Source organism: Amblyomma maculatum, chromosome 2, assembly GCF_055883805.1.
Source record: "Amblyomma maculatum isolate TAMU_Amacu chromosome 2, ASM5588380v1, whole genome shotgun sequence".
Classification (NCBI taxonomy): Eukaryota; Metazoa; Arthropoda; class Arachnida; order Ixodida; family Ixodidae; genus Amblyomma; species Amblyomma maculatum.
The window spans coordinates 1,787,706-1,806,264 of NC_139345.1; the positions used below are offsets into that span (position 1 = coordinate 1,787,706).

General features: G+C 45.4%; 2 protein-coding genes across 2 annotated transcripts in view; one reads left to right on the forward strand and one right to left on the reverse strand.

The window, feature by feature from the left end:
* Positions 1-18,559, forward strand: part of LOC146197819 (uncharacterized) — a 129,951-nt gene that overhangs the window by 99,598 nt on the left and 11,794 nt on the right. The gene's annotated exons all lie outside the window — the stretch shown is intronic.
* LOC146197820 (sodium-coupled monocarboxylate transporter 1-like) overlaps positions 14,441-18,559 on the reverse strand; it is a 54,577-nt gene continuing 50,458 nt past the window's right edge. Inside the window, exon 16 of the mRNA XM_084593051.1 lies at positions 14,441-16,108. Within this exon, the coding sequence (XP_084449177.1) occupies positions 15,458-16,108 (651 nt within the window). The 3' untranslated portion in view covers positions 14,441-15,457. The remainder of the gene's footprint in view (positions 16,109-18,559) is intronic.

Genomic DNA, 18,559 nt, shown 5'->3' on the forward strand with positions numbered 1-18,559 from the left:
TCTGCTTGAAGTACTGTCATAGGCTCCTTTGATATCTAGAACCATAGGGGTCTGTGTTCCTTTTCTGCTACCTCGATACACTGTGTCAATGAGAACAGATTGTCCTCTAACCTCCTTTGCTTCCGGAAGCCATTCTGCAGCTCTCCGAGCACCCCCTTGCTCTCTACCCATGTCTGCAGTCTGTCCTTTATAATCTGCATCACCACCCTGTAGACCACTGATGTTTCTGTTATGTGACGGTAGTTGCCTATGTCAGCTTTGTCCCCCTTTCCCTTATATATCATGCTCATTCTACTTAGTCTCCATTCATCAGGAACTTTGCCATCCATTAACATTTTGCTCACCACCTCTCTTAACGTTTCCTTAGACTTTGGGCCCAACATCTTTATTAACCTAATAGGGATACCATCTGGGCCTGCTGATGTGCTACTTGGTACTCTCTTCTCAGCCCTTTCCCACTCTCTTTATCCAATTGGAACAATTGCACTAACCGGTCTATCGTCCTCTACTAAGGCACCTACGACATTTCTTTGTTCTTTAAACTTTTCTGACATCGTTAGTCGTATATGCTCTATTGCCTTTTCCCCTTCTAGCCGAATACCTTGATCTGTAACAATAGACCTCTGCTCTAGGCTAGTCTTATTACTAAGGGAATTCAGGTGTTGCCAGAATTTCTTAGCTGCATTTTTATCCCTTTTGTTTACGTCTGACAGCCACTGGGACCCTTGTCTTCTAATTTTCTCATTGATTAAGTAGGATGCCTCCCTTCTACATTTTATGTATTTATCCCATTTTCTCTCAACGTCTGCATCTGGGTCTCCCCTATGCTTAGAATATGTGTGTTCCCTGGAGGCTTCCTGACGTTTCTCTATGGCCTTCTTCACCTCTCCATCCCACCAGCTCTTTGGTTTTCGTCTTGTTCTTTTTTTCCTGACTCGCACCTTAGCCAACTCTAGCCCAAACAGTCCCATTAACTTTGTGTATGTCCACTCTGCTTTATTATCCTTAGAGATTACTGCTTCAATTTGGGTGCTTGCGGTTTCTATTTGCTGCTCCGAGTAAAAGATCCCATCTGGCTGGTCATCATGTTTCATTCCCGAATTAGTTTTTATTCCAAAACTCATCTTGATACGTTTATGATCACTGCCTAGACTCCTGGCACCATGTTCATCTATGTTCATGACCCTTAGCCTATCGTACATCCTGTGTGACATTATCACATAATCTATTGTCGAATGCAGACTCCCTACCTCCCACGTTATGACCCCGTCACACTTCTCAGTACTGTTACAGACAACTAAGTCGTGTCTTTCACACATATCCAGCAGCATGGCACCTGTCGAGTCTGTGTATCCATCTATATATCTTCTATATGAGCATTCATGTCCCCTACTATAATTATTTCGCATCCTTTTCCTAGCTCATCAATGTCACCTACTATACGTTCTACCATTTTTTGTTTTCCTCTTTGGCAGTTGCTCCTGTCCACAGGTATACAAAGCCAAGGAGTGTTTGCTCCCCTGCCACTTTTCCTTTTAGCCATAAATGTTCCTTACATTCCTGTTTGACTCTTTGCCAATTTGTACTTTTATGGATGAATGCCCCAATTCCCCCTCCCTTTCTGCTGCCCTCTGTTCTGTTGCAGTATTCCCATGCATAATCAGGGTTACAGGGTGGTTGCTCCATGTCCCAAAGATGAGTCTCCACAAATCCGTAAACCATTGACTTCTGCCTAAGCTGCTCTTCTATTTCCTCCCATTTTAGCCTATTCCTGCCTCCTTGCATGTTAATATACCCTATGTCTGAATTAATCTGGCTCTTGCGCTTATGCCTGTTGCTTCTCCTATGGCTTCTATGTTTGTTCGTCCCCTTGGTCGCCTTTGTTTACATTGGTGGCTTCAGGGCCCTGGGCCCTCCTAAAAAAGCTGTTGCCTGGCGGCCTATCCTGCCACCTACCCTCCTACCGGTGGCCCGGCTGTAGTGGATGCCTTCTCGTGCAAACGGGTGGAGGCCGACCTCGTACACATCCCTGTTAACCTCCATTGTGGTGTACCCAAGTCGTCGGTTGTTGTTGTTGTTGAAAACTTTTTATTTCCACCGAGAAGAAGCTCCGTTTCGGACTCCCCGGCACGCAGGCCTGATGGAGCCTTACTCAGGAGCCTCGTGAACTAAGGTCTGTTGAAGATACATTGTTGCTTCACGGCCTCAGCCGCCAGGCGGATGGCTTGCTGCTGCTGAGCGGGGTCCTCGCTTCGCAGCAGGGTCTCCCAGGCGTCTCTATCTATATTTTCTTTAGCTCCTGGGCTGTTGTTACATTCCCAAATAATATGATCTAGAGTGCCCCATCTCCCACATGTTATGCAATGTAGATCCTTTTCATCTTTTGAAATTGTTGCATATACCCAAAAGGGACTAATATGATTGCCCCCTTGTAGCCTCCTCCATGCAATTTCCTCCCCGTTTTCGAGGGAACGGTCTGGCGGCGGATAGACCCTTCTGCTTAGTTTATAGTGCTCTGTAACCTCTTTATACGAGATTAGGCTATCTTTTATATTAGGCTCCTAATGACGCGTGATTCCTCTGAGAAGCGCCGCCTGGCGACAAATAGTGTATATATTGCCTAAACCAAATAAGAGCGCATTTCAAGGCCACCGTTCCCGTTGTTTTGGTGGGCGCAATGGATCAACATCACCCATCTATGCACTGATGCCATTGAAGCATATCTGTTCGACTCCTGTGTTGTAATTTGTTCTCTGATTTTTTTTTTTTTTGCAATTGCCTTTACCACAATTATATCCTGTCTTCAGTGAGTTTTGTTACCTTTAGGTTGCGTTCAGAGAGACGTTCAGCAACAATCGGCATGACAGCAGTTACACTAAGCAATTACATTTCCCCATTATAATTTCCTGCGTCAGTGAGTGTATGCTACCTTCAGGTTGCGTTCAGAGATATCTTTCAGCAACAATCGCCGTTTACAGTGATTTATGTTACCTTTAGGTAGCGTTCCGAGAGACCTTTAAGCAACAATCGCTGTTTAACTCGCTGAGAGCGTCGCCAGCTACAGTGCGCCTACGGGATATGGTTTGGCAATACGCTTCCCGGTCGGCGACGGAAACATCCAGCATCTCCGACGCAACCTTCGGCCGCCTGTGGGCTGACCCTTGCGCGCATGCGGCCGCCTCATGGACCACGGGGGGCTCCCCGGATCCGCGCACACCTGATGGGCGCATGGGCCGTCTACGCGCCGCCGGAAACGGCGGTTCCCAACTCAGTGCTGCATCGCAGTAGCTGCCAGCAGTCACCTCAGTTGCCGCTAGATCCCTCGTCGCACGGTGAACCTGCAAGGGTTGCCCTGCAGCCTTCCCGGTCGGCGACGGAAACATCCAGCATCCCCGACGCAACCTTTGGCCGCCTGTGGGCTGACCCTTGCGCGCATGCGGCCGCCTCATGGACCACGGGGGGCTCCCCGGATCCGTGCACACCTGATGGGCGCATGGGCCATCTACGCGCCGCCGGAAACGGCGGTTCCCAACGCAGTGCTGCATCGCAGTAGCTGCCAGCAGTCACCTCAGTTGCCGCTAGATCCCTCGTCGCACGGTGAACCTGCAAGGGTTGTCCTGCAGCCTTCCCGGTCGGCGACGGAAACATCCAGCATCCCCGACGCAACCTTCGGCCGCCTGTGTGCTGACCCTTGCGCGCATGCGGCCGCCTCATGGACCACGGAGGGCTCCCCGGATCCGTGCACACCTGATGGGCGCATGGGCCATCTACGCGCCGCCGGGATTGGCGGTTCCCAACGCAGTGCTGCCTCGCAGTAGCTGCCAGCGGTCACCTCAGTTTCCGCTAGATCCCTCGTCGCACGGTGAACCTGCAAGGGTCGTCCTGCAGCTTTCCCGGTCGGCGACGGAAACATCCAGCATCCCCGACGCAACCTTCGGCCGCCTGTGTGCTGACCCTTGCGCGCATGCGGCCGCCTCATGGACCACGGGGGGCTCCCCGGATCCGTGCACACCTGATGGGCGCATGAACCGTCTACGAGCCGTCGGAAACGGCGGTTCCCAGCGCAATGCTGCATCGCAGTAGCTACCAGCGGTCACCTAAGTTGCGGCTCGATCCCTTGTCGAACGGTGGAGTTTGCAAGGGCTGTCCTGCAGCCTTCTCGGTCGGCGACGGAAACATCCGGCATCCCCGACGCAACCTTCGGCCGCCTGTGCGCTGACCCTTGCACGCATGTGGCTGCCTCATGGACCACGGGGGGCTCCCTAGACACGTGCACACCCTGGCGCATGGGGCGTCTACGCGCCGCTGGAAACGGTGGTTCCCAACGCAATGCTGCATCGCAGTAGCTACCAGTGGTCACCTAACCTGCCGCGCAATCCCTCGTCACATGGTGGAGTCTGCAAGGCCCGTCCTGCAGCATACCTGGTTGGCGACGGAAACTTCCGGTGGCTTGTGCGCTGGCCCTTGCGCTCGTGCGGCCGCCTCATGGATCACGGGGTCTCAGTAGACCCGTGCGCTCCCGGGCATATGGTCCCACTACGTGCCGCCGTTAACCGAGGTTCCCAAAGTAACGCCGTACGGCAACAGCTACCAGAGGTCACCAAAGGTGCTGCATGATATTTCATCGCATGACGGTTGCTTCAAGGACATTCCGGTTATGCTACCGCCTGTTTGCCATCCCGGTAGTTGACGATGCCATTCGGTATCCTTGGTACTTGGGCAGCAATCTCCTGGACCACTTGGGGCTCCTAGAAGGCCTGCTGCTCTACATGTGCGCCTCTGGGTGCAAGGCCGGGCATTCTGCTCGCCGTTTGTAACGACAGTAGCCAGCGTAACCCGCCGCGCTGCTGAATCGCTGTAGTTTCCAGTGGCCTCCTCATTCACCTGCGCCCCACCGTGGAAGCCTTGTGCTCACAGGCTGTCCCACCCTTCCTCAGACATCGGGCGGCCACCTTCGCGTCATGATAGGCCTTACCATCGGATATGCCGTAGCGATGCGCCTGTACTGAGCCCTCGTATTAGTCAGAGGCCCTCCCATAACTTTGTACTTAGCTTGATTACCGTCATGTAGTCACTGCATGCACTGCCGGTCTCTTTCGCGCGGTTTTCTTGGTGCCCACTGCCAACTTCCTTTTTCCCATTAGACGTTAAGGGCACCGCCACAAGATGGTAGATATAAGCTGTGTTCAGTGTCCCGTCCCTAGAATATTTCAACAACAGTTGTGAGGGTGATAAGTGATCACTGCAATTTTGCTAAATGAAAGAAATTGAGAATAGCACTAAATACCAGCGTTTTGGTTTAAAGAAGTTGTTTGCTTGGATGGCTAGTATAGCATAATAAATTTAGAAGCGCTCAGAAAACGAGGGACGAGAGAATTTATAGGACAAACGCTACCTGCAACAAATAAGCGTTGTGAATCTCTATTCAGCGTCGAACATGAGAACCGGACCAAATGATGGTAACGCTTAATTCAGAACTATATCTGCACATCTACGACAATATACCTATATAATGAAGTTAGAAGAAGCTTAATTGTTGTGGACTATATAAAACTTCGTTTAAGAAGATTATTTGTCACTTCACTCAATAATGGAAAACTGTATGTATATATGAAAGCACTACATAAATGAGGAATCATGTAAATGGGACCAAGCAAGCGCTGAATTCATTAACTTTAAAGCATAGTGAATGCCAAATATAGAGTAATTTGCTAAGAAGAGGAAAAAAATGATGCTATAACAAAGAAGAGTTTTCGAAACATATCAATAGGGTAAAAGTAAGAACTGCAATATCTGGTGACCACACCTATTACAGTAGAACTGTGCGCTGCAGACCTCCAATGACTAGCTCAATATTGAACTTTCAGATGCTGAAACAGCAATGACAACTAGACGTCATCAAAAGCGGTTGTCTCCTGCTTTATACTTTGAAGAAATATGATGTGAAGCAATAAAAAGAGTACGTGAAAATAAAATTGGAGGATGATAAAAAAAAAGGAAAATGCAGAGCACATCGATGAATTCAAAACAAAACCGCGATGGTGGCTAGTTATGGTTAAATATTTCGAAACAATTACGCGCTAAGCTATAGATAGACCAACAAGGAAGCAGGGCGTTAGTTGACTTGCTTCCTTGCGTGTTTGTTTATAGCGTAGTGCGTAATATTCTCAAAGGAGATCGATGAATGGCAATCCTATGTAAACGGTGAGTGCCGGAAAACTTTCTGAAAGTATGCGAAAATAGGATTATACTCAAGCGCCTCGTTAGGAACCACTCAGTGGTTCTAGAAATGAGGACTGCACCAAGTAACTGTAAAAACTGATACTTCATCTAGTGTGCTGTGCGATGTCAGTGTACGTTTGAGCCCCAGGGGTTCGGATAATCCGGAGCCCTCTACTACGGCGCCTCCCGTAGCCAGCCTGAATCGCTTAATGGTATTGAACCCTGTAAACCATACCGAAACCTAGAATATGCGTCTACACACCTACAAAAGTATCCCAAATTCACAATAGTGATGTTTGGAATTACATGTTTAGGGTACCTTTGCTTCGCAAAAAGGGAAGACTGTTCTTTCACGTCAAACGAAGATATGAATATGGCATGAAATATCGAAATGTAGAATAACGGATTGTGTAGGAGGGTAGGAAAGTAAAGAACAGCTAGGAAAAGTGCTTTAAAATGACGTAATCTAGTGGATATTCTTGAATTTTCAAAATGGAGCAAAAGAAATGAAATATCGTAAAAAAAAAAATTCTCGTGAATTTTATTACAGAGATGATATTAAATATCACGTCAAATGGCAGCGCCTGTAGAGTGGAAGTATTTAGCTAAGTACCTGACAGAATTACGATGCTGAGATATTGAAGAAAAACATTTTTTGAATGGTCTAGCTGTCACTTTGGTTATCGCAATTACATAATTATCGGCACTTTTCGTATATTTGCGAATAATTGCATAACATAGAAACAAATCAGTAGCCAACAAGGTCAACTCATGTTGAACAATCTACTCGAATAGGTATGAAATTGGTGCTAAGAATGGCAGATCGCTCTTAATTTAGACAAAACAGCAGCAATGACTGCATCAAGGAAAAAGAAAATTGGCTGCGGTTTAGCTCGGTTTAGCTCTGGTTAAACCGGGTTGAATTGCGTTAGCAATACTTGGGCCTCTAGTTTGGGGCGGTTATGTCAGAATCAGCCTGCCAGGACCCTGACATTCACGTTACCCCTATAGGCCACTAAGGCACGTTCATACGGGTTGGTTAAAGCCGTTCTCGGCTCAGCGGCTCAAGGTCAAACGTGGCCCTTCCCGGGACGACGCGACGGGCTGAAACCTGGTGCAACAACAGCTGATATTTCCCTACAAAATTGCAGACCACACAGTAAATGTTGTTAATGGATAATTGTATTTAGGTATAATTATATCATCCGATTTAAAATGGGACAAGCATGTTTCATATGTGACGTAAAAAGTATTTTTCTGCTCTTTGCTCGCTAAAACGTTCCTTACAGTTCGCCTCTTTTGAAACTAAACTGTTTGGATATACATCCCTCGTGCAATCAATCACTGAGTACAACATAGCATGCTGGTTCCTGCACACAAATAATTTAATTACCAAACTTGAGAACAATGAATGCAGAGCCATTAGTTTATCTACAACAGGTATCGGCGAGTTGATTCTCCCTCCGAGCTTCTTATAGACAGGCTGGTCTTCGCACTATTGAAAGAATGCACGGCTCAGGTTTATTTATCTTCTTTTAACTGGAGCACTTAGAACTGACCGCAAGAGATACGTTTTACTGTAAACACATAGAACCGAAAGAATGCAACATACCGAGCATTTAGTGGAGTATTGAGCACACAGTCAACGCTAAGAGGTAGTGAGCTGGGAATTATAGCTGTAACAGTAAGAGACAGGAAGAGCGTAACGTGTTTCAGGGAACAAACAGGAGTTAATGACATTCTAGCCGAAATAAAGAAGAGAAAATTACCGCGGGCAAGCCATATATTCGAAGGCAAGTCAGTCGGTGGCATATAAGATTAACATAGTGTATTTCAAGGAAATGATGTGGAAGTTAACGAAAATACAGTTAAAGACTTTTTATCCAAATGCAGCCAGCAGTGCTGGAAAAAGGAGCTTAAATATATTACACAATACGAGAAAAGGAAAATATAACAAGGGTAGGCTAGAAAACACTGAATACTTGGGGACGCCAAGGCGAAATTGAGACTATTTGAGATGCCGTTGTGAGAACGGTTGGTAATACGAAAATAATACAGATAAAAAAGGCTACATTCGCAAATAACTAAAAATTGTATTCGTTTATTCTATGGACAATAATTAAATATGAAATATTTAACTAAGTCATGAGAGTGTGACCTCTCACAGTGAATATTACTTTTTCTCTACTGTATACATGCTGGCCCGTGAAGTGTTTAACGGCCATCAAGAAACAGAGTAATCATAAAGTTTTAAATGCTTAAACCTTACGACGACGGCGCTTCACTGAAGTATTGTATGTTTGAGCATTATAAAACTATAACGATTAGTTGAATTAATATATGAATTAATGAAGAATGAAAAATAAGCGGAAGGGAGGGGAGCGAAAAAAATATAAAACATGTGATTGACAAAACACGCTGAGGCAAAAGAAACAAAACGAATTCACACATTATATAAGTCCTTAACCAGGATGTATATTAGGGACTCATTTTGGAAACATCTCAGTAATCAAGGTTTGCAAAGTGAGATGTACTGCCATAAAGGCTTCAAGAAAGAAAAATAGTAGTGATCCGTATCGAATAGAATTGTTGAAAAAAAAAAAAATAGAATCAAGAAGTGTGCTCGATATAATCAAATGAGAGAAAGCTTTCAACAAACTCTTCGTTTACAGATGTTACGCTGTAGTTTCGTCGAAAACCTTAATTACGATGCTAAAAAAGTAGACCATATGGAGCTATAATTACCAGAAGCAGGAAGCACGACGATCGATGTGCCCAGAATTTTTCATTAATATTTGAGCGTCCTTCAAAATTAAACTATGGTCGACTACTGAAGGAATATTAATTATAAAGATTCTAGTGGTGAAGAGTAAAGACAAGCTTGAAAAAGCGCTGGAAGGTGTCAGCGCTATTGAGCAGCATAGTATAATAGTCAATGTAATGGGGACAAGAGTGACATAAGGGGAAGGAGGGAAGGAGCGCATACAATGCGATATAAAATACTTAGACGTATTAGTGGTGTTCAAGGAATAAATAAAAAGAAAAGAAATACAACTGATATAAGAAAGCTGGTATGAGGTACGAAATGTAGCGAAGAAAAATTGATTATTTCGGGCGGCTGAATCCAACGCCGTAGAAAAGGGCGGGATGACGATATAACGTTGGCACCTCGGACGCCGGATTTATTGCATAATGTTTATGCATACAACCTGGCAGAAAACCTGAGTAAACCGGTTTTTAAGGCAGGATAGGCAGGACAACGGAGCCGGAAGCTTGACTGGGTTAGCTGTTTTTATGTGTCTAGAAAACCGCCAGAGTCGGAAGCGCGTCACAGATGGCGGGATTAGCGCTAAAATTTGCAACGTGATTTTGGAAGAAGCCACCACGCCGATTATATAGAATGCGAGCAACCACAATCAGCGCGCATGAAAATGACGCACACAGTTTGAAGAAATCAAGAAACGAAATCACCCGCCAACGCTGACGATGGTATAAATAACTCAGGTGCAGGAAGAGAGAAAAAAAGAAAGATTTTTTTTTTTTCTATTACTGTCTGTGTCACCCTTTTCTTATCATAGAGAATGAAGACTTGAAGTCTTCGTTTTCTGTGGTTTGGTTATCAAGGTCGAGAGATCTGTTCTCACGTGGAGAGAAACAGCAACAGAACAGCCTGGAGACCGTGAATTTGGGACACCTAATGTCGGTATTACCCTGTGTCGCATTTGGAGGCAAGCCCTTGATTTAGAGTGGTCCTTTTTCCGCAAGAAAAATAATAGCAGTCTATAAATAACTATAAATAACTGTCTGGGGGATCCAGGGTAGAACGAGAGAAAGAAGGTGGCTACGCGGTATGAAAGAGCACTGAACAAGGATAGAGGGGAAGCCTCAGTTCGCAAGCCGAACCAGCGTTTCGACAAGGGGACTGGTCTTCGTCTAGCTGGGCAGCGCGATCATTACTAGCAGGGTTTAAATACGTTTTTGATTCCGAAGCCAGGGAGAGGTGGGACAGAGTGGGAATAAGGACGAAGCAGGGGAAAGGGGTGAACGAATGTTTCCTTGGGTATGAATTTTTCCTTGGGGTAGAAATTCGTACCCTAGAAAACATTTTCACTCCTTACCCTGCCCACTACTTTTCTTCGTAAGCAAAAGTGTATTTAAGCCCCAGTGATGATCGCGCTACCCGCACAAAGACAAGCCATCTCGTCGAAACGTCGGCTCAGCTTTGCGAACTGAGGCTCGCCCTCAACCCTTGTTCAGTGCAAGTTACTAAGTCTGAAGGAGAATATTCTCTATTTTATTTAAATTTAATATCACCACAACTGGCCCTATTTTACTCACGCAAACGCCATAGTTTTGGGGCAAGTATTTTCAAAGATGGGCTGCCGTATAGTTTTTGAGTGAACTTAAATAACACCAGTCGGCAAGTGAGCTGAATTTCTGGATTTGTGAAAGATCGCAGGCCTCTCCGCCTGCTTGAGGCAAACATTGTCATATTGTCCCAAGAACAAATTATCCGGCAGTAGTTTTCATACAGACGCGTGGATAGCGATGACACATCTGCACTTTGTCTTCAACGCTATCAGACACATGCGTAGTAAGTTATCATTTTTTAATGCACAACCATTCCTACCCGTCTTCTTGCATATCGCCTGAATGGCGTGAAGCCTCCTTCGAGCAACCTCTTGGCTATGAGGTCACAGCTAAGAACAACATTGCATAGCTGCGCATGTTTATACTAAAATTACTCATTATTAAGATACGCGAGACTACTTGACAATAATTAAAACTAATCAAGATTAATTAAAACAGCCATGACTGATTAGAACTTGTCTTGTCTACTTAAGGCTAAGTAAGATTAGGCATTAGTAAATAGACCTCATTATAGACTTATTAAACCCAATAAACATCAAGAACGAATCTAATTAGAGTGAAATCTAAAAACGTACAATAAACGTTAGGACTAATTAGGCCTACTAATAAATAATTAGGGCTAATCATGTGCAAATGCAAGATTTGGGCATAGTTAGGCATGCTCAAGCCTACATCGGTAAAGCCTACTTCTACTTTTTTTTTTTTTTTGAAGGGGGGGGGGGGGGGGTTACACGTGGTTTCTCGTGAAGGGGTGATGGTCACGTGACTTCTGACGTTAAATTCTGGCTTTGCCTTGACTTGCTGTCCTGACTAAACAGCCTCATCTTTTGTCTTGCCATAGGAACATTACGGTTGAGTGAGCTGCAGGAACACCACGCGATACGGTTTTATGTAAAGATTGGTTGTATTCCCCGCCCATGCAGCCAGAAACTTCGTCGTCGCTATGCTGCTGCTTATACTACTGGTGGTGGTTGTGATGGCCACAAAGCTGTTAGAGAAAGTTAAACAAATTGCAAAGCTTGGCTGGACGTGGCAAGACGTGGCAAAGCACAGCTGAGCGAAGCAAACATTCGTTAAACGAGTGCTAAATAACTGCCTCCGCATGTTTATCCGTGCTTAGCCAAGCTAAGCAAGGCGCCCGTGTGCTGTGCGATGTCAGTGCACGTTAAAGAACCCCAGGTGGTTGAAATTTCTGGAGCCCTCCACTACGGCGTCTCTCATAGCCTGAGTTGCTTTGGGACGTCAACCCCACAAACCAACCAACCAAATCACCGCTTACTTTCTTTCTTGCCTTTTAAGAGGCGCAGTAAATAACGAAGCAAAAAAAAAAAAAAAAGGTGGTGAACGATGCGAACGGCGCACCACATGTAGATTGATTCTCTGTAATCTGTAAACTTCAGTGAAACAGATTTTTAAAACATATCATAGGTATGCAAATGAAATTCGCCCCTGCCCATAAGCTATGCGGCCACGGGAGGACAAAATGCTATGACCATTGTCATCGACAGGCAGCCCATTAACTACATAAACTGACAACTTCTTAGCTATTGCAGCTAACATGAATGTTTATATCAGAAACGTATACGAAGCGGTCACATTTATAGACCGCCCCATTAGCTTGACTATAGAGCGCGCGCGTTTCCACATATTAACTTCCAAACGTTATACTGCGTTCGCGTAATTACGCATGCAAGGCGGTGGCAATCAGCACGCGGGACGTTGCGTCGGGTGTATACGTACTTTTTGTTTTCTTTCATTCTGATAGCTGAAAGTGAAAGGGAAGGAGTCAAAGAGTTTCGTCGGTCACTCGATGCCGCTAGCCGACGAAGTGCCCCTTCATAAGGCTGAATCTCGCGCCTAATACCACTGCCTTGCATGCACAATAACAAATGAAGTTGAAAATTTGGAACCGAAAATTTCAAAACGCACGTATGCTAGGAGAACCCTATTATATTGTGTAGAGATGCGACCGCATCTAAATATTTAATATGAACAAGCCCGATAATGGCAGTCGATAAAAAGTTCATTACTCGAATTTAGGTAATTGGTTTTCCGACGGTGGCAATTATCACCTCAATCCGCGTCTGCCTAGCAGCTTTAATTTTGGCACGGGGAGATTTTGCGCACTCTCAGCGTTTAATTTCAAGAGATATGTAAAGCTCAAGTTTGGTCTCTCTGCGTGTAGGGAGAAAACTAAGTCAGGCAGTATATCATCGTTAATTCGAGCGAATGTGCACAAGCATTGCTTCATTTTCTCATTCTCGTGGTCGATTACCAGAGATAACTCTGAAATGAACTACTTATTATCTCAAAAACTTAGTGCACTTCCCGAAGTTGACATTCATAGGAGGATATAAATTAGAAGTCGCTTGACGTTAGAAGTCACGGACGGAGCCCTCTCCACCCATCTTCCTCCTCTCACGGCGCCCGGTTCACTAGGTTGAGGTGTGGCAAGGTGATTAAGGTACGCAAATAGAGGTGCAGCCTTTGTCAAAAGTTTAGAGTCCAGATGGTTTGTTTTTAAGCCGCATATTATGACTTCGTTAATTGCTAGGCTCAAGTTCCTTTACCAGCTTTATAACAATAAATTCAATTTGGATTAGGGCTTGTAGTTGCGGCCAACCAGGAGACTGTCATCTCGTACTAATCATCCCCTTGCAGTGACGGCCTATGTGCCAAGAGTTGACGTGTTTAATTTTCGTTTCTTCCTAAAACAGTCATTGAATGGAATAACCTTGACCGACGCGTATTTGAAAAAGCTTGTTCCTCGGAAACTTTTGAGAAAGAGTTTGAAATTTGTTGCACTGTTTAAATGTACTCTCTATGCAATCCGCGATGCTATGGAGGCCATAAATAAAACAGATTCCATAACAGAAGCCCACATCTATACAGACTCCTTAGCCACCATAAAACATCTGAAGAAAGTGACGAAGACGCTATGTGTTGCCCAGGAAATCCACGCACTCAATAAAAAAAATAAAAAAGAGATAAGCATCCAGATACATTGGACACAAGACGATGCTGAGAACGCTGAGCAGAGAAAAGTTGACCATCTCACACACGAAGTTCCACACACTAATGCGCCCCCCACCAGGCTCCCTTTCGATGCCCGCTCCGCTGTTCCCATCTTAGCATCCTCTTTAAGGAAAAGTACACGTGCCCTCATTCCCCCGTGTACATTCCCACTCCCTCGTAACTTAACGAGATTGAAGGAGGTTTCCCTTAAAAGGATAAGAGCTGGGGCGGCCCTTACCCCGTCGGTAACATGCCGATGGGAATCGCAAGCAGACATCGGACCAACCACATGCCCGAAGTGTTCCACACCAGCTGCAGAAGTGGATGCTCGCCACCTGCTATGGACTTGTGCAGGGACAAGGGCATCAAGGACACAGATTCTGCGCGAAGTGGGACTAACCACAACAAGGGAAGAGCACTTTTCTAAATGGCTCACCGACAACGCTATGAGCGGGAGCCTGCTCCGGTTCCTCACGGAAAATCATTTACATGAGTTTCTATAATATGCCTTATGGCAAGCTTGCGTACAAAAAAAAGAAAAAAGTTTAAATGTACCTTGCCCATCCTGTAACAGCCCAGAAGGGCTAACAGTATTTACAAATAAAAAATCGTGCGCGTCCTAGCCAATGGAGGGGCAGGAAAAAAAAACTTTTTGGCCTCGGTAAGTTTGGAAACCTTGGAATGCATTACCAGCCACATAGTATGGCTGGTAATGCATTCGTAATGAATGCATTTGTCGTTCATTACCAATTGGTAATGAACGACAAATTAAAAACGAAGCAAATTCAAATGTAACAAGATTTAAATGTTTTGGTGTTCAACGTGGACAAACATCAAGTATGATATGAACGGTTCAATTAGATGCTTAATTTCTATGACCTCTAATATATAGTGAAGAAGTCTTCACCTTTACAGACAGCTTACTGTGCATCCAGCTCTGAGTGACTCCAGGCCATGGGGGTTCAGCAAGAATATAAATTGAAGAGAAGGCGTTCATAACAGACAAACAGCGTGAATAATTCGCTTTAATAATAATTTGGTATGAATGGCTTCATTGAAAATCTTCAACACTTACATAACTTGTGTAGCGTTATGTTGTGACATTTATGGACGATATTGTGTATTCCGCAACAAAGCTTAGAAGTAAAGGAACAATAAAAATAAGAGGTAGTCTTATCTACAATAAATCAAGTACTAGGAAAATTGTGCATCCAGTAATACATTCGCTGCATTCTGCACAATGTAGTCCGAAACATGGACAGCAACATCAACATCGACCCGTAAGAGCATTCAGTGCCATTAAAGGTTGTTAGAAAAGCAAATAATGCTAGTTAGTTTCCACTACAGTTATCACTAATGAGAATGGTACAGAACATTGTGTCGCACATAAAATCTCTACAGTATTCTACAGAACTGCTACTTAAGCGCGAATCTTGTCCTGTCAGCCTATTGTGCATGACAGTACTTGTCACCGCCCATCTAAGTACAACGAAAACAGCGCCATGACAAAATGCAGCGGCGCATGTAAAGAAAAAAATGTTATGTGATGTAAAGCGTTTACACAATATCCGTCCTTTTGTAGATCCTTGATACATTCGTGAAAATCACACCGCACACTTATGCTATTCACGACAACGTCATAATAGCCACTGGAGAGGACGTCGAAGTCACGCACACAGTAACGATACTATCTAGGCGCGAGATTCACAGTCTGTCGTCCACCCCTTTTTCATCATTTCAGCATCAAAATAACAACGTGCAGGCAGTTCGCAGTCACCGGTGTATGATGATGGGGCTAAGGCTAGCGATTTATGACGCCTGCGAAGAAAAAGACAGCTCTGAAAAGAGTTCAGAGTGCAGTCGCTACCTCGCCGTCAGCCGCGTTACTCGACCTCCTTTTCCTAACTTCAGCTGGCGAGGAAGACTTTCCCCGGGCACGCTCCTCTCTCTTGAAGAACTTAGAACGCCGCGACTTCCGGCCGGAGCGAACGGCAGAGGGCGAATCACAAGACCCCATCTCCCTACTCGTGTGGGACGGACTCTTGTCCGGATCGTCCGATTCGCCCTTTGTCCCACGTCCTTTGTGCGCTTCGCGACTCGCCGACTGTGGCGATGCGCCTGCCGCGTCCATTTTGGTTGGTTCTTTCGAGGCATCCTCAGCGCTGCGTGTCGGTGTCTCCGCATTAGGTGTCTTCTGGTCAACAAGGCGAAGTCCTCCCGCTGTCCCCGAGTTCTCGTACGAGGCTTCGCCTTTTGCGACAGCCACCTGTTTGTGTCTGGCGTCGACCTGCTGAGAGCCCACAGAGTTGACTCCTACCGGGCTGGGGCTGAAGCCGTTCGCGACCGCCTTTCGGTTTTCAGCTGCCACAGCATAGACACCGTTCACAGCGGGCTTCTCGTCTCCAGACACGAAGCCGGCGTTGACGTTCCCATCAGTTGGAGAGTCACGGGGCATCTTTGACCGTCCAAGTTCGATCATGTGCTCGAGATCGTAATCGCTCTGAAGATTAGTGGATAAAGAAAAATCGGAATACATCTTATTATAAAGGCAAAAAGCGATTTACGGACCAACGAAGCGAATTTAGGAAATGCGTGTGAATAAAATGACCATGTAACACTTAAAACCTCACTAACGTTCATACAAGCGTGTGTGCCAATAGCTGTGCTAGCAATATGTCCCATAGAAATTGTGGGGCGCAAAGCTCTGCATTTAAAGATATACAGCGACAGCCTTATTGACGCCGGTTTGCAGCCCCCTTTGTGGATTCTCGTTCGCCCGCCTAGACTTTGCTTCTCGCGTACGTAGTAGCGTGTCTGACTTGGGATCCTATGGTGCCTATGCATCGATTTCCATCTCAAAAGGAACTACGCTAGTTGGTAGCGCCTACCATGTCATGTGTTCTTGTTACATCCCACAAGTTAACAAACAGTCAGTGCCCTGCCATGTCACCTGCCAAACTCCAGAGCCATTTCTCCTACTTTTCCGCTCAGAACGCCAACACCGGATTTCGGGGAGACCGGGACCATTAACGCTGTAGGGTAAAATGTTTTGTATTATTGCGGTAGAAATACTACGCCAGTTTTCGGCCCGTCGCGTAGTCCCGGGAAGGGCCACGTTTGACCTTGAACAGCCGCGAAGACGAAGACGAGGAAGACTAAGAAGACTAAGACGAAGAAAGAGAAGACTAAGAAAGAGAACACTAAGAAGACGAAGAAAAAGTCGAAGACGAAAAAGAAGTCTAAGAAGACGAACAATACGAAGGAGAAGAAGACTAAGAAGAAGACGAAGAACTCTCGGTCACCCGCAGCTAATGCTTTCGCTCCACATTCGGTTAAAGCAGCATTGAACCCTTCTCATTTATACGTGGGCTGGTAGCTTACGCTCTCGCGTCATACTCTTCAAGGATGAGCTTAAGTGTCCTCCATAATGTAGCAGCTTACACTGATAGGGTGTGATATAGGAATAATGTTGCTATCTAAATTCAACTAGGGTTAACCAGCGTTAAACCACAACTAACTTTTTATTTTCATATGTAACAAACACGGTTATACTATATAGGCGCTCATATCGCCTTTAAGAACAAAACTGCCTCCCGCTGTTATGCCGAAAATGATGTTCCTGGCAAGTAAATGGAGAAACAGAGAAAACTCAAAATTGCAAAAGCGCTAGGAAATTAGGAGCGCATAGTACAGACGGCATTTAGCGAGCGGCATTAGTGCCTAAAATGACGCAGAAGGGGAAAAACAAGGCGCACGTGTGTTGTGCGGTCAGTGGACGTTACAGAACACCAGGGGGTTGAAATTTGTGGAGCGCTCCACCATGGCGTCTCTTCTAGCCTGAGTCGCTTTGGCACATGAAACTTCACAAACCCATCTAAACCTTCTTAAATTCAGCTTGACCGAAACAGAAAAATGAGGTACCATTGAACTTCTTCGATGTTTACATCTTCGGAAGGTAACATCAATAATGGTATCGGTTTCAAAATTTTAATTTTCACCTACTCTGGGACGATAGTTTCCGGCGTTATCTCCAAAAACAAAACTAATTCTTTTTTTTTTTTCCGATAAGGCTTTTATACCGACCTGCTTCTTTCGGTCATAATAAGGTCATTGTAGTCTAAGCCAAGTTTAGTCTAGACATATGTGGTACTATCCTGCTGTGTTGTGAATTTACAGCCGAGGATGATAGCTCAGGAGTTTTCACGACAAAGTACCGCTATAGTTCCTACCCTCGTCACCGCCTTTCCCTAAATTGGCCCCGTTTGGGACAAACAGTAAGCCGCTGTCAGCACCTCGTACTCTGTGCCTTCTTTTGCCCGCTGCCAACGTGCCTTATTATTATAGTGCCTAGAAATTTACTATTTCTAGGCACTATAGTATTATTATTACTACAAATAGCTCAACCACGCAGTGTTGCCAAGCCTACTTATTTTGCTCATTAAACGTGCCGCTGTGTTAAACATCTTCAAATAGCGTCATAAAGGGACAATGAGAGCAGGCTGATGTCGGCCTGTATCGTTACCGCATTTTGACTACGAAGATGCCACTAATTGAAAAAAAGTGGGGTTTAAACATGGCTTGAACCTATTGATAGAGCGAAAGCAGTGTTACTGGCCAGTAGCAGTGATACTGCGACTGGCTCTGAAGCTGAGCTACCTCCGCTGCCTCGTGCGTACACAAGAGAGAAAGTAGAGAAGAAAGAAAAAAGAGAGCGAGAGAAAGACGCGCGTCTTTAGAGCCGTTGTAAACCACCGAGGCGATGGCGGGTGCAATGACGGCCTACAATATATATAATAATCCGGTGGCAGGCTAACCCCCTCCGCAAGCGGCGGCGACCTACCAGTCCCATGCTCCCAGCCCCGTAGGGCTAGGAGCAGCATTAACGTGCACTGACATCGCACAGAATTACGGGCGCCGTGGTTTATTAAAATACCCACTAGCCACAGCTGAT